Source organism: Mustela nigripes, chromosome 14, assembly GCF_022355385.1.
Source record: "Mustela nigripes isolate SB6536 chromosome 14, MUSNIG.SB6536, whole genome shotgun sequence".
Classification (NCBI taxonomy): domain Eukaryota; kingdom Metazoa; phylum Chordata; class Mammalia; order Carnivora; family Mustelidae; genus Mustela; species Mustela nigripes.
The window spans coordinates 40,789,766-40,803,714 of NC_081570.1; the positions used below are offsets into that span (position 1 = coordinate 40,789,766).

The 13,949-nt window shown below is 35.9% G+C and overlaps 1 protein-coding gene across 4 annotated transcripts in view; it reads right to left on the reverse strand.

The window, feature by feature from the left end:
• Positions 1–1,755: 1,755 nt before the first annotated feature.
• The window catches only part of EPS15 (epidermal growth factor receptor pathway substrate 15), a 145,951-nt gene continuing 133,757 nt past the window's right edge, over positions 1,756–13,949 (reverse strand). For 2 of the 4 annotated variants that reach the window (XM_059374708.1, XM_059374709.1), the window contains 4 exons: positions 11,731–11,807; positions 10,221–10,383; positions 6,237–6,430; positions 3,018–4,210 (listed from right to left, as the gene is read on the reverse strand). In XM_059374708.1, the coding sequence (XP_059230691.1) occupies positions 4,064–4,210; positions 6,237–6,430; positions 10,221–10,383; positions 11,731–11,807 (581 nt within the window). In that variant the 3' untranslated portion in view covers positions 3,018–4,063. Of the gene's footprint in view, positions 4,211–6,236; positions 6,431–10,220; positions 10,384–11,730; positions 11,808–13,949 lie in introns of all 4 variants that reach the window. The other 2 variants (XM_059374712.1, XM_059374710.1) reach the window with 2 other exon arrangements.

Below are 13,949 nucleotides of genomic sequence, written 5' to 3' on the forward strand. Positions count from 1 at the left end.
CAATGATGATTATCGTTATTACACACACACACACACACACACACACACACACACGAGTTACTGCTGTTGTGAGGATTAAATGAACTAATGTATGTAAAGAAGTAAGGATCCTGCCTGGTTCTTAACATGTTATTTGTTGTTATTATTTACCATATCCTATTCCTAGCATTTCCTAGGAGCAAACTTTTTCCACACAAAATGAGACAATGCATGGTAAACTGAAAAGAGTATCATGTTTTAGAATCAGAGAGAAGAGAGTTCAATTCCTGGTGCATCTACTTATTAGCCATGATCTGAAGCACATTATTTTACTTTTTTTGAGCCTCAGTTTACCCATTTCAAAATAGAGCCACTCAGTACTCTTGTAAAGATTAAACAGAAAAACAACATGAAGTACTTAGTTTAGTGCTTCACACACAACATGTATCCAATAACATTAGCTTTTTTCTCTTTTTTTGGTAAATATCATTAGTTTATTATAAAAGAGAAATGGAAATTATTTACAAGGTGAAAGATTTCAGAACCTCAGTGGAAGGGGCAGCTTCCTTCACATGAAAATCATTTCAATAATGACTTATTTCAGTCTACATACTTTCCAATGCCATCATCTCTAATTAAGAGGTAATTCCCTGTCACCTAGAATTGCTCTGGTGCCTCCACATTCTGGGAGAACTTTATCCCCAAATTTCACATTAACTCTCCACATTCTGGGAGAACTTTATCCCCAACTTTCACTGGTTAAATCTCTCTACCTTTCCTTTAAAGCCTGATCCAGCGGGCTTTAATGCTACTACTGCCTGATCCAATGCTACTACTGTTGCTTGCAATAGTTTTCCTTAAGATTTTTCTGGAAGCATGATGTCTCCTCTTTTGGTTACAGTTTAAGGCACACTTCTTTCAATTAAAACTTGGTCACAGAAGGAAAGATAGGGCACCTGGGTGGCTCAGTGGGTTAAGCCTCTGCCTTCAGCTCAGGTTGTGATCTCAGGGTCCTAGGATTCAGCCCCACATCAGGCTCTCTGCACAACAGGGAGCCTGCTTCCTCCTCTCTCTGCCTATCTCTCTGCCTACTTGTGATCTCTCTCTCTGTGTCAAATAAATAAATAAAATCCTTAAAAAACAACAACAACAACAACAACAACAAAAAAAAACAACAAAAAACAACTTGGTCACAGAAGGAAAGAAACTTTCTAAATGCCTATCCTGCCATACTCTGCTCTTGTGTGGCTGCCACAAGGAAACCAATGGCTATTTTCACTACTAATAGTAACATGGCAGACTTTGCTTAATTAAAATATGTAATATTAAAAAGCTGCCAAAGTCAAATCCTTCAGAATGATCCTATGAGTTAAGTATTATTATATTCACTAGATGACAAAAATGAGGCTAAGGGAGGTTAAATGAGTTTCTCAAAGTCATCTTTCTCAAAAATCGTGGACTAAGGATTCTATCCCAGGACTGTAAAGAATTTTTTATACTAGGGTGCCCTCCCAGGATCCATGTCATAAATCCCCACTCAACAAATATACACAAACCATCTGTTTCAGGCACTGTTTCTATGCATATACATTTTCCATCTTTCTTTCACAGAAACAGGACATGGTAACTAAAAATAATAGTTAACATTTATTGAGTATTCTACACCAGGCACTGCCTCAAGGTGTTTACGCATATTAATCTGTGCTGACAGTGTACCTACCTCTTCCTGGACACAGCATGGACACAACAGAGAACTGCAAAACTCCATTTCAAATAGAATGTATGGATAGTATGCTTTATTATTACTTAAAGTTTATTGTTCTCATAATTACAGGCTATAATTTAGAAGTTTGAAACAGAAAATTCTATAAAGAGAGCCCAACAAAACTTGAACAAGTATGTAGAAGGTGATTAAAACTTTGTGAGTAGTGCCACTGAGCTCTCAGGAATACTTGTCTGTCCTTTGAAAGCATAGGCTCTGCAGCCAGAGTCAACAAAGTAAAATGTAATCACAAAGGACTCTAAAACACTCATCCTACACAAGTGAGCATGGAGAGAGAGATTTATATAATATATACATACTTTAATATTATATTGGTCCACTGAGTATACATATTTTAACAAAAGATAAGAATCTGTGTAATCCAGTTAAACATACATTAAGATTAGGGTATACTTATTACAATGAAGGTGGGTGTTTATAAGTTACAGATATTTAATATTTTCCAGAGTGGTTTTTTAATTAAAAAAAATTTTTTTAAAGCATTTCAAACATCTGTTCATTTTCCCAGTGCAAAAGAAGTCTATTCAAGTCAACTTACCTTTATCCTGAAGTGTAAGGGGAAGGGAAAAAAAAAAAACCCCAAAATGACTACCTATCACAGCTCCCAACACTACTTTCTCAATCAACTTTTAGCAGTCTATCTGTAGGCCATTGGATTAGTTTATCAAAATTAAAGCCTTATGATTATGATTCAGCCCTTGCTTCATATGTATGACTTTTATGCTGAAATGTTTCAATTTATAAAAGTAGAAAAAAGTTAGCTGTGCAAGAACATGATGTTAAGTTTGCTTTAAACTGCAGCAGTCCAACTGTGTGTGGAGAGAGAAAAAAAGCACCATTTCAAGATTAAATGAATTGGCTATTTTGGAATTTATTCACAGGCTAGGCAGTAAGTTACTCTGATTAATGCAGATCAATACCATCTTGACCTGGTGACCACAAAGACTTTTAATTAGTTTGTAGGTGCATTTTTCTTTATCTTGGTATTTAATACATTACCTAAGTCAGTAACTGATGTTAAAAGAAAACTAAGGTTATTCCACAGTTTATAGCCTACATCACAGTCTATTTCAAATTCAGCTTGCCTGCTAGCTCAGTTTCACAGGAGACAGGCTTTTAACACATGAAGAACTTTGACGATTTGATAGGTCTCTTCTCTCTCAATTAAACAACAACAACAACAAGATTTTCTTGCTAGCCCACCAATTTTCTAGGCAAAAACCAGGAAGAGAATAAACTATTTTAACCACAAAGATGGACAAAAAGCAATTAATATGATTTAATACATGTCACTTTTCCCATTTGTGTTCAGTGAAAGTTTTTACATTTCAAGTAAGTGAGCCTTCATTAAAGAAAACAAAAATATATATATACAAAAGTTTAAAGTACCTTCCAGTTCTCACATGCTAAAATTTCTTCTGCAAAGTACAAAAATAAACCTACCATGAACTAAAGGGGACAGTGCCATAGCAATGGCAGAATGGCTGCCATGTTAGATTTTTGCTTACCTTACACTGCTAGGTATATCTTAAGTGATACATATTCTCCACTGTCTAGCACTCAAAATTATGGACAGCTGTTCATCTAAAATTCTTTAAATCCACAGAAATTTTTTTAAAAATATATTTCACACATGAGGCTTTAACATTTTTATTTAGGAAAAGATTGATTCTGAAACTATAATGGATCAAACTTAAAGCATCCCTTCAACAATGGAGTCAATTTATGCAAAGCATTTTTTCTTATCTATAAAAAAACTGAACAGTATTTTAACTATAAGGAAATACAAACATAGGCTTTAAACTAGCCAATTTGCACTATCATAAAAGAAATAGGATGTTCTTTCCCTTCCCCTCCCTTGACCATTCGAATCAAAGAATACTGCAAACTTTAAGAAACCCACTGGCTATCATCAGATTAACTACAGAACACAGGTAGCACAGGGATGAACTATTTCTCTATATTCCAGAAGGCAGAAGCTTGGGTTCTCTAGCTTTACAAGTAAAAGTAGCATAGGCAGGCAAAAGCTCACAGTAAATGCACATCAGAACAGGAGCCTAGGTGAAGTTGTCTGACTGGATTACTGCTTTTATAGGGGCCAGGGTTGGGGGGAGGGCAGGAAGACAAATCTGAAATGGAGTAAGAAACAAACAAAAAAACCAAAAACAAACTTTTGTCACATTTACAGGAATCTCAAACCTTTTGTATTCCCATGCTCATAGGTAGTTTTGATAAGACACTGTAAAGAGCTTCAGTATTTAGGAAGAATATTGTATGGTTGACAAAGGACAGGAGAATTCTTCATGCTTCTGATATCTCCGACTTGCTGAGTGCAATAGCCAGTTCTAAGTCTTCCTGCTCTTGCTGATTTAGTCGGGCAAGCCTCTGCTCTTCCTCTCTCTCACTTTCCCTCTTGGCCCATTCAATCATATCTTCTTCAGAGGGATACTGTTATTTAAAAGACGGATGAACAAATAAGTAAGTTAATGAGTAAAACAAAAAGAAAAGAAGGAAAACAGTCATTACAAAGAACATTCACTACTTGTTCCACCTATAGGACTTTGGGAATAGCCTTACTCATTACTTGTTAATTTCTTTTTTTTCCCTGAAACCACAGTTTCATCAGTTATTAAATGTGGTCTAATTTGAAAAATTATTGCAGTCTACCGATAGAATGTTTATAAAACTAAACATTAAACCACTTTTAAAAAGCAGAAATACTTAAGGTGAATTAGGATATTTACAAATGGGAGGGCTAGCCTTTTAATCTAATGCAAAACATCTATTACTTCAACTTCAGGAGCATCCTCACATGATCAATCATTTCAACTTAATCCCACCAGTGATTTCCTACCTTATCCTTGCTCTCAGGTACAGAAAAATTATGTAGCAAAGAATACGCTGATTTTGCTAAACATAAAACAAGTAGTACTGGGTATAATAAACAAGATGTGGATCAAATTATTTTTTTAATGCATTGTAAAGGTTTCTGCAGGCACTGAGAAGTTTTTGACTTGATCTAAATAAAACCATACACTTAATGCTAATAAAAACTTAAACCTTAACATTAGGTCAGGGAAATATTTTTGTCTACATAAAACAGCAACGTTGAGAGATACTAAATAAAAAATTTTTACTTGGTTTGAAATCCTGTCATACCAAGAAATACCACAATGGGATGAAATTTTAAAAACTGTCAAGCTTTTTGAAAATGGTAGTTTTTCCCCTAGTGAATTAGAGGGACTTTAAAACTTACAATACTTAATAAAACTTTCATAAGGAAGGCAAGCAGGCAGGCATTTTTATTATGAGTTGCTTTATGTTATACCATGCTGAAATTCTGAAGTATGAAATAAGCAAAATGCCTCTGCTATAGTTCAAGACTTATGCCAATGAGATTTTGACTTGCTAAAATCATATTTAAGATATTAAGTGCCATAGCCAGAAGGTTATTTTATATTAAGAGGATTATAATCACCCAAAGGAAGCAATTTTGGATTCTCGCTTGAAATAACTCAAACTCTAGCTAACAAAAGTTAAGTCAGTATAATTCTGACACTCCATTTTCCCACATTCAAAATACTGATTCCTATTCTGCTTTGTCATATTAATAAGAATGGAACTTATTTGAGTACAGAATCAAATGCTAGAAAAAAAATTAAAGCAATAAATTAATAACTTCATTTTTTATCTAAATAATGATAGAATATATATCGTTGCATTATGTCACTCCAGAGTGCCACATCCATAGCTGGTTGCCCCATTTCTGTGCTCTTTTGGCCCTATCTATGTGTCATCACAGCATCTTTCCACTGTTTTTACCGGTGTGCCTATTTTAGTCAGCTCTGGGAGAATGCAGAGTAAATATGGAAGGCTAGTGATTTAGAACTGTCCAAATAATTAAAGACTGTTTAGCTCTTGACAACTGTATTTACTTCATGAAATCAACATTTACATTTTTAAAACGCTACTATATGAAAACCAGAGTTTCACTTTCTAGTCAAAGAATCCCTGGCTTTATCTCCCCATGTAATAGTTGCTGACAGGTCTCCAGAAGCCATCAAAACTATACACAGACACACATACACAATTACAAATACACAAGCTCATTATTGCCATTATTCCTCCAGTGCGCAGACAGCAAATGACCCTCTAATGGACCATCATCCAAAACAATTTGCAAATTTTATTTATACTGTTTACCAAGACTAAGAGAAGGGTTTGCAAAAACAACTGGTATATACCACAAGGACTAAGACTACTAAAATTATTTGTGCAATGGAACAATGTTAGGACCATCAAAAGCGAATCAAACAGGAATTTTGTTTGGGGGAGGAATACAGATTATTTTGAGTAAGTTGGTAAATTTAGCTGAAATGATGCAAATGTGGCAGACTCCAAAGTAATCACTGAAAACTCTTTAAACTGTAAATGGAAAGAGATTTCCCCCAAACAGCCCATTCACAGTACTTACAGCACTGAAGTTAGCAAAATTGCTTGGGTCAGCCTCTTTATTGGTAGTGGTAGTGGTAGTAGTAGTAGAAGTGAATGAATCACAAAACATATCAGGATCTTTTTCTCTGGGGCTATCATTGTCTGGGAAAGGCTGAAATGGATCATTCAGTTTAAAAGGATCAGAAGAATCCAATTTGTTGATGGGTCTTTTCCCTGGATCAAAATCATTACAATTAACTCAACCAGCAAATACGGCAAACAAACATACAAGATGATGATCACAGAGAGCATTAAAGAACTGGGGGGTGGAGGAATGGAGGGAAGTGCCTAAAATATACACTCTTAGTATGGTCTTAAATGACTACACACCCATAGTCTGTCCTCAAATTTTTCACACACAACCTTTCAAATACATTCCAGCTCTATGTACCTAAATGGGGGAAAAGGGGAAGGGAATGGGCCAGGAATCATCTTTTTGCCCAGACTGTACACCTTATTGTCCCCAAAGCAGTGTGTTCCCAAAGAGAGAGAAAGGACAGGATCAAACAGGATGAGGATGACAAAAATGGCCTCTGCTGTTGTAACCTCAGCCTGATACAGCTGTCCACTAGTGGCAGTAAGGGCAAATGACCTTTGAAAAATGACCATATTCTTCTGATTTTTTTTCTCTAGATCTGTATATAATACCTGGGAACACAATTAAGAATTACCTTGGAAAGCCTCACCTACTTTTTGCCATCTACAATATTTCAAATTCAAGAATAAAGAGAATGTTTTGAAGTCTGGGGCCTAAATCTTTGTGGTTGTGGATAAACTCATCTTTGACCAAACAACAGTGTATCGTTGCTGAACTCATCACCATTTTTAAACAAATTCTCCAAATTTAAAGTCTTAAACTTAGTACTTCTCAAGAGGAAATGATTAATATAGGTGTTAATATAAATTTTCAAATACACATTTTTCCTAAAATGTGTTAAACTGGTAATAGCAATCGTTAACAGTCTTTCTGTGAGCGTAGCAGCTTATAAAAGATGTTCAAATCTCAGGCCACCTGGGTGGCTCAGTAGGTTAAGCAGCTGCCTTTGACTCAGGTCATGATCCCAGGTCCTGGGATTGAGCCCCACATCAAGTTCCCTGCTCAGCAGGGAGCCTGCTTCTCCCTCCCCCTCTGTCTACTGCTCTGCCTAGTTGTGCTCTCTGTCAAATAAATAAATAAAATCTTTAAAAAAAATGTTTATATCTCGTATCTCATTGGATTTTTCCAACATTCCTGGGAAGGCAGGCAAAATTAAGAGTTACTGCCACCAGATAGCCGAGGCCCAGACATATTAAATTACACACTCAAGATCACAGAGCTAGTCTGAGAACATCCAGAATTAGCACCCACATCTTTAAGCTCCCAGTCCAGTGCTTTCTCCGACAAATCATCTTTTTTTCCTTAATACTTCTATAGTTATATATACTCACTTTGATGAAGATCCTTAGATTTAGTCAATGCATTTTACTTAGGATTATAAAATAACTTCTGCTATTGTCATACACAGGTATAGAACTTAAATGAGCAAACTGACTCATTTTTTTAAGAATTTAATGCCAGTATAATTAACATATATGTTATATTAGTTCCAGATGTATGATATAGTGATTCAACAATTCTGTACATTACTCAGTGCTCAACACGTAAGTGTAACTCTTAATACTGTTCATCTATTTCACCCATCCCCCACTCACTTCCCTTCTGGTAGCCACCAGTTTATTTTTTATAGATAAAGGTCTGTTTTTTGGTTTGGTTTGTCTCTTTCTTTCTTTATCCATTTGTTTTGTTTCTTAATTTCCACATGAGTGGAATCATATAGTATTCATCTTTCTCTGACTTATTTCACTTAGCCTATACTCTCTAGATCCAACCATGTTATTGTAAATGGCAAGATCTCACTCTTTTTTAAGGCTGAGTAATATTCCATTCTGTGCACACACACCCCCATTGCCACACACCCCATTCATCTTTCCCCATTCATCAACTGATGGACACTTACCTGGGTTGCTTTCACAATTTGGCTATTGTAAATAATGCTGCTATAAACATCGGGTACATGTACCTCTTTGAATTAATGTTTTTGTATTCTTTGGGTAACCCAGTAGTGAGATTGCTGGATCCTAGGATAGTTCTATTTTTAAATTTCTGAGGAAACTCCATACCGTTTTCCAGACTGGCCACACCAGTGTGGCCAATGAGTCTGCATTCTCACCACCAGTGTATGAGGGTTCCTTTTTCCCTATAACCTCACCAACACTTGTTTTTTCTTGTGTTTTTAATTTCAGCCATTCTGACAGGTGTGAGGTATGATTTCATTGTAGTTTTGATTTGCATTTCCCTGATGATAAGTAACATTGAGTATCTTTTCATGTGTCTGTTGTTCATTTGTATGCTTTTTTCCCTCCAATTTATTTTATTTCTTTTCAGTGTTCCAGCATTCATTGTTTATGCACCATACCCAGTGCTCCATGCAATATGTGCCCTCCATAGTACCTACTGCCAGGCTCACCACTCCCTTCCAAAACTCTCAGTTTGTTTCTCAGAGTCCACAGTCTCTCATGGTTTGTCTCTCCCTCTGATCTCCCCCAACTCACTTCTCCACTCCATCTCCCAGTGTCCTCCATGTTTTTCCTTATGATCCACAAGGATGTGAAACCATGTGATAATTAACTTTCTCTGTTTGACTTATTTCACTCAGCATATATGTTTTTTGAGAAAAGTCCATTCGTATCTTCTGCCCATTTTTAGTTGGATTGATTGTTGGCTCATTTGTTTTTTTAATATATTCTGACAACCTTAGCTTCCAGCAATATATGATATAGGCTACTTTTCCTTAAAAGATAGAAGTCACTTAATTTGTTTACCTGATTTTTCAAAAGATAATTGAGTATTAACAATTGTATACTTTATGTAAAAAAAGAGAAAAATTATCTGGCCAAGAAATACCACAGGGAGGTTATTATGAAAGGCAAGCATAAAAGTCCATAACTACTGTGCCTAACAATTAACCAGGAATGACAGATTATTATTAAAATAACCATGTACCAGATGTATCTTCTCATGTAACAGCCTAGCAGCACTATCTCTACTCAGGGAATTGCCTTGTTAGCCACTTCTCATGAACTTTAATACCTTTGTTAAAAGCAAAACACTAAAAACATTAAGAATTTGTTCCTAGACCAGAGGCACCTGGGTGGCTCAGTGGGTTAAGCCTCTGCCTTCAGCTCAGGTCATGATCTCAGGGTCCTGAGATCGAGCCCTGCATCAGGCTCTCTGCTCAGCTGGGAGCCTGCTTCCCCTTCTCTCTCTACCTACTTGTGATATCTCTCTCTCTCTGTCAAATAAATAAGTAAATAATCTTTAGGAAGAAAAAAAAATTTGTTCCTAGACCAAAAAAAAAAAAAAAAAAAGACTTTTATAAAATAAAGGAGTCTCTTATTAAGTGAAGTAAAATATTATTTTCCTTCAAGAAAAATACTTTCTTTTAAATTGCTAGGTTGCTGAATTCTGGATACCAAAAAGGCCACATATTTTCACATTGAAGGATTTAAGGAAGACTTCACCTCAGTCAGGAAAAGAATGGGACTTCAAATTAATCTTTTCTTACAGAAATTAACTTAATTAAAGCAACAAAGTGAAGGAAACTGTGTACATGGTAATCAATGAGTCTCCAGAAGGCAAGCCATTTCACTGATACTGTCCTCTTTCCATTTACTGCCTCTCCAAAATGATTTAAGAAAAAATGAGCTCTTGCCAGAAAAGTGGTTCACGTTACACATGCTAGTCTTTTAGACTCATGTCTATTATTCTGTACTGTCAGAACAGATGACCATAGCAGGCTTCTGCCATGTTTGTTGGCTTGTTTTGTTCAAAGCCCTTTATTTAAGTCTGTAAGGCTCACACCAGTATTCTTCAGAAAGAGAAAAAGCATCTCAGTTGATTTAGGATAGATACCAACTCTCATACCAGGTGGTGGTGGGCAGGGTCTTGTTGGAGTTCCAATCTTTGGGGGCAGTGCTGGGGGTACATCTTCACTTCTGACCGATGTGTCCTCAAGCACATTTTTTTTAATGACCACATTGTTGACAGAGCTCGATGTGGCTGAACTAAAAGGATCTTCGTTGTTGACCTTTGTTTGAAAAAAAATGTGTATACATAGTTATATAAATTATACCAACCAAAGTATGTATGGTTGTGTAACATTTCGAACAATGATCTTCAGTATTATGCAGCTTTATTTATTTCAATTCTGAGAGCACTGACATGTTAACCTTTGTATTTGGGGCCAAAAGGGAGAAATTTTTTTAAAAACTGTTCCATATGAGTAGTGATTATAATAACATCACTACTTATTAAAAGCAACAGACCATACCAAAACAAGTCAACTCTGGATTAAAAGTTTTTCAAGCTTTAGGCAATACAAAACCACCTAAGGTGCATTTTAAAGGGACTATATGTTTTTCTTCAAATGAATATCTGATCCATATGATATTCAAAGAAAAAAAAATACCGATTCCACTCTTCTCAATTCACTTAAATATAGGAAAGATTTAATACTAATGACAAAGAAAATGAAGTCTTGAAAATATTGAAGACAACGTGAAAAAAAGTTAATTTTTAAAAGCAAATTAATCCCATGGAATAACAAGTCTTAACGTGGGTCTGAAGACTCTGCCTTTCTAATAATGACACTTTTCTATAGTGAATCAGAAATCATGATTTTAGATCTTAGGCCAGTGTTTCTCTACAGCACTAGTTACTTTGTGGGCTGGACATAATTCTGTGTTGTTGGAGCTGGATACTGTGCTATAGGATGTTTAACAGCATTCCCGGTCTCTATCTACTAGATATGAATAGTGAATAGCCCCCCTTCCCAGTTGTGACAACCAAAAATGTCTTTAGACAATGCCAAATAACGGAGGGTAAAGGTGGAGGGGGAAATAACATCCAGCTGAGAACAGATGACATAGATAATTTCACATATACTCTACTTTTACTCTTTTGGCCTATATCAATCCTACAGCTACACTGGAAATTAGATAGCAGGCATATAGAGCTTGACTATGTGTATTAATAATCTTAATATTAACCCTAACAGCCTCAGAACATAAAATGAAGTAATCAATGCAGAGAAGATGGCATGAATGCCCATATTTTACATCTACTGACCCAGATAGTCAACAGAGGATAAATTAGTTCAACTGGAAGAAATATGTTTAAAAAGGCAGAAGACTCTTAATATGAAGTTGGTGAGCTGACCTGACAGTAGAAAATTATAATGACCTGTACCATCACCATAGTCTTTATGTATAGAAATATATCTACTTTAATTACATCTTTTCTATCATTTCTATCTGAAATCAACAATGACATCAAATTGAGAAGTCTGTGAAAGGGTTATATAATTGGGAGGAAGGGTTGCTCCACTGGTGGAAACATAGAATATTTCATCCTCCCACTAATCACTGCAGGTTACCTTTGACAATGTGCTGAAGTCAGCGAATCCATCTTCAAATGATTCACTTCCAAAAACAGAAGCAAAGGGATCTGTGGCTAAAATGAATAAAGAAAATCCATGCAACATAGGACAGAAATACATCAAAATTTCATGTCCTTTTTTGGTTGGTAACATTCAGACAATGAAAAAGATCTAATCCTAAATATCAGTTCCTGAATTTATGACTTAAATCCATGAAGACCCGTGAACAAATTGATACTTAGCCACCCGCGACACACATACACAATACGTTCTTTTACGTTCTTTTGTATAAATCAAATGATTAATTATTTCAGATAAAAATGAGAAAATTAACTCTTGGTTTAAGGCTTTGGAATATATGTCAAATAATATTATTCCTCTGCACTGAAACTATTTCTAATAAAGTCATCAGGAAGTAAGAAAAGGTAGATTCCATTAACTCCACATTTCACACTTATCCTTCAGGGTGCATTTTAAATTCCACTTCATCCACAAAGCCTGGGAAAACCTCTAATTCCCAAAGCAAGAAGTGATTTCTTTCTTCTTTGTGGCAGTAACTGCATTCTAGTTTGTACTATGGTTATCTGTGATTGCTATATCACCACCATTAGATTGTGCAGTCCTTAAAAACACTGAGTAAGGCTTATCCAAGAAGAACAGTCAAAAACATTTCTTGAATATCAGAGCTGAGAAAATAAGAAAATACAGTTCCCACACCCAAAATTTCAGACTCTAATGAGAGACATCTTAAAAAACAATAATAAAACAATCTTAAATGTGCTATTAGAAAGGTATGAAAACTCTGTAGTAGGTAGGACTCACTAACTGGGAGAATCAGAAAAAGTGTCAAAGAAACTACTCCATTTGAGCTAGGTCTTTTAAATAAGGAACAGATCCAGGTGGGGAAGATAAAGATATTCCAGGCAGAAGGAACAGTAGTTGCAAAAGTAATTTTTTAACCTGCTCCGGACAAGAGAAGTTATCTCTTCTATCACACTGCACTTACCAAATGGATTAACATTTTTGGCTGGAATGAAGGGATCTACTTTGAGATAGGTTTCACCTATTCAGGCATAAAGGCTACCAATAAACAAAAAATGTTTACAGGAATTGTTACTTGATATAGGAAAATAGAAACAAAGGAAGAAAGGGAAAGAGAACTGCAAGAGATAGGGTCAGAAAGAACAAAGGAACTGAAAATTTTTCCTTGTTCTTCAAATCTTCATCTTTACATCAAACCAGTTTTAAAACAAAAGTGTGCCCATATACCCATTTAAATATGTAAAGAGTGCCTTTACCTAAAAATCAGTATACCATGGACAAAAACTGAAGAGGGGCAAGAAGGTATATATTAGTTTTGCTTGCTCTGTCACTAAGACAGTCATGAGGTGGAGGAAGCAGGTAAAGAGGCTACGAAGAAACATAATGCAAATTAGTCCTTTAGAGACAGCCCAACAACTCTGAGCCTGAAGAGGATGTTGAAAAGTCCAGAGTTACAGGAAATTCTACAGCTTTAGCCATAAAAGATGCTTTTTTATAACTACATATCTAAGTCCCACAGCCTAGTCATGGGTGTTGTTTCAGGCTTTCCTTCCTTTCTCCTGCTCTGTGCTGAGGCCCAGCCAGGGTACAGATGCTCTCCTGACTGGTAGAAAGGTGCTGAGGGAAGAGAAGTTTGCTCCTTTCACAGGAGGAACTAAAAATTCTGCTTCATGCTTTTTCTCTGCCACCGCTCTCACAGTAAGTCGTAACACTCATGGCAACAGTGTTAAGTTAGGTCAAGTTTGACTGAAATGCTGTGAAGTATACACTATGAAAAACATTAATGAAATACATGACATTTATATACAAAGAATATGCTACTTGTACTTTTACTGGAGTTTTTCTACACTTTCTTCATCAGAATAAATGACTTATTCAGCACCAGTATAAACACTGGGAAATGTGTCCTGAATAAATTACAAAGCACTTTTGCCCAAATTGGGGAATTAAGACTTTGGCAACAACCTCCTCAGATATTGACCATACTGATACAAAGTAGAGGCCTGTCCAGAGACTGGAAGGACTCACGGAGTATGAACTTTTCCAGACCATGTGCTGAGGATTTCCAGAAATATTCAGAGGAATCAGTAGATGGCTTTCTTCCTTTTGATCACAAGGGACTATGCACCATCAGAATAAGGTTTTAAAGCAAATGTGATCTCAATGGCACCCTC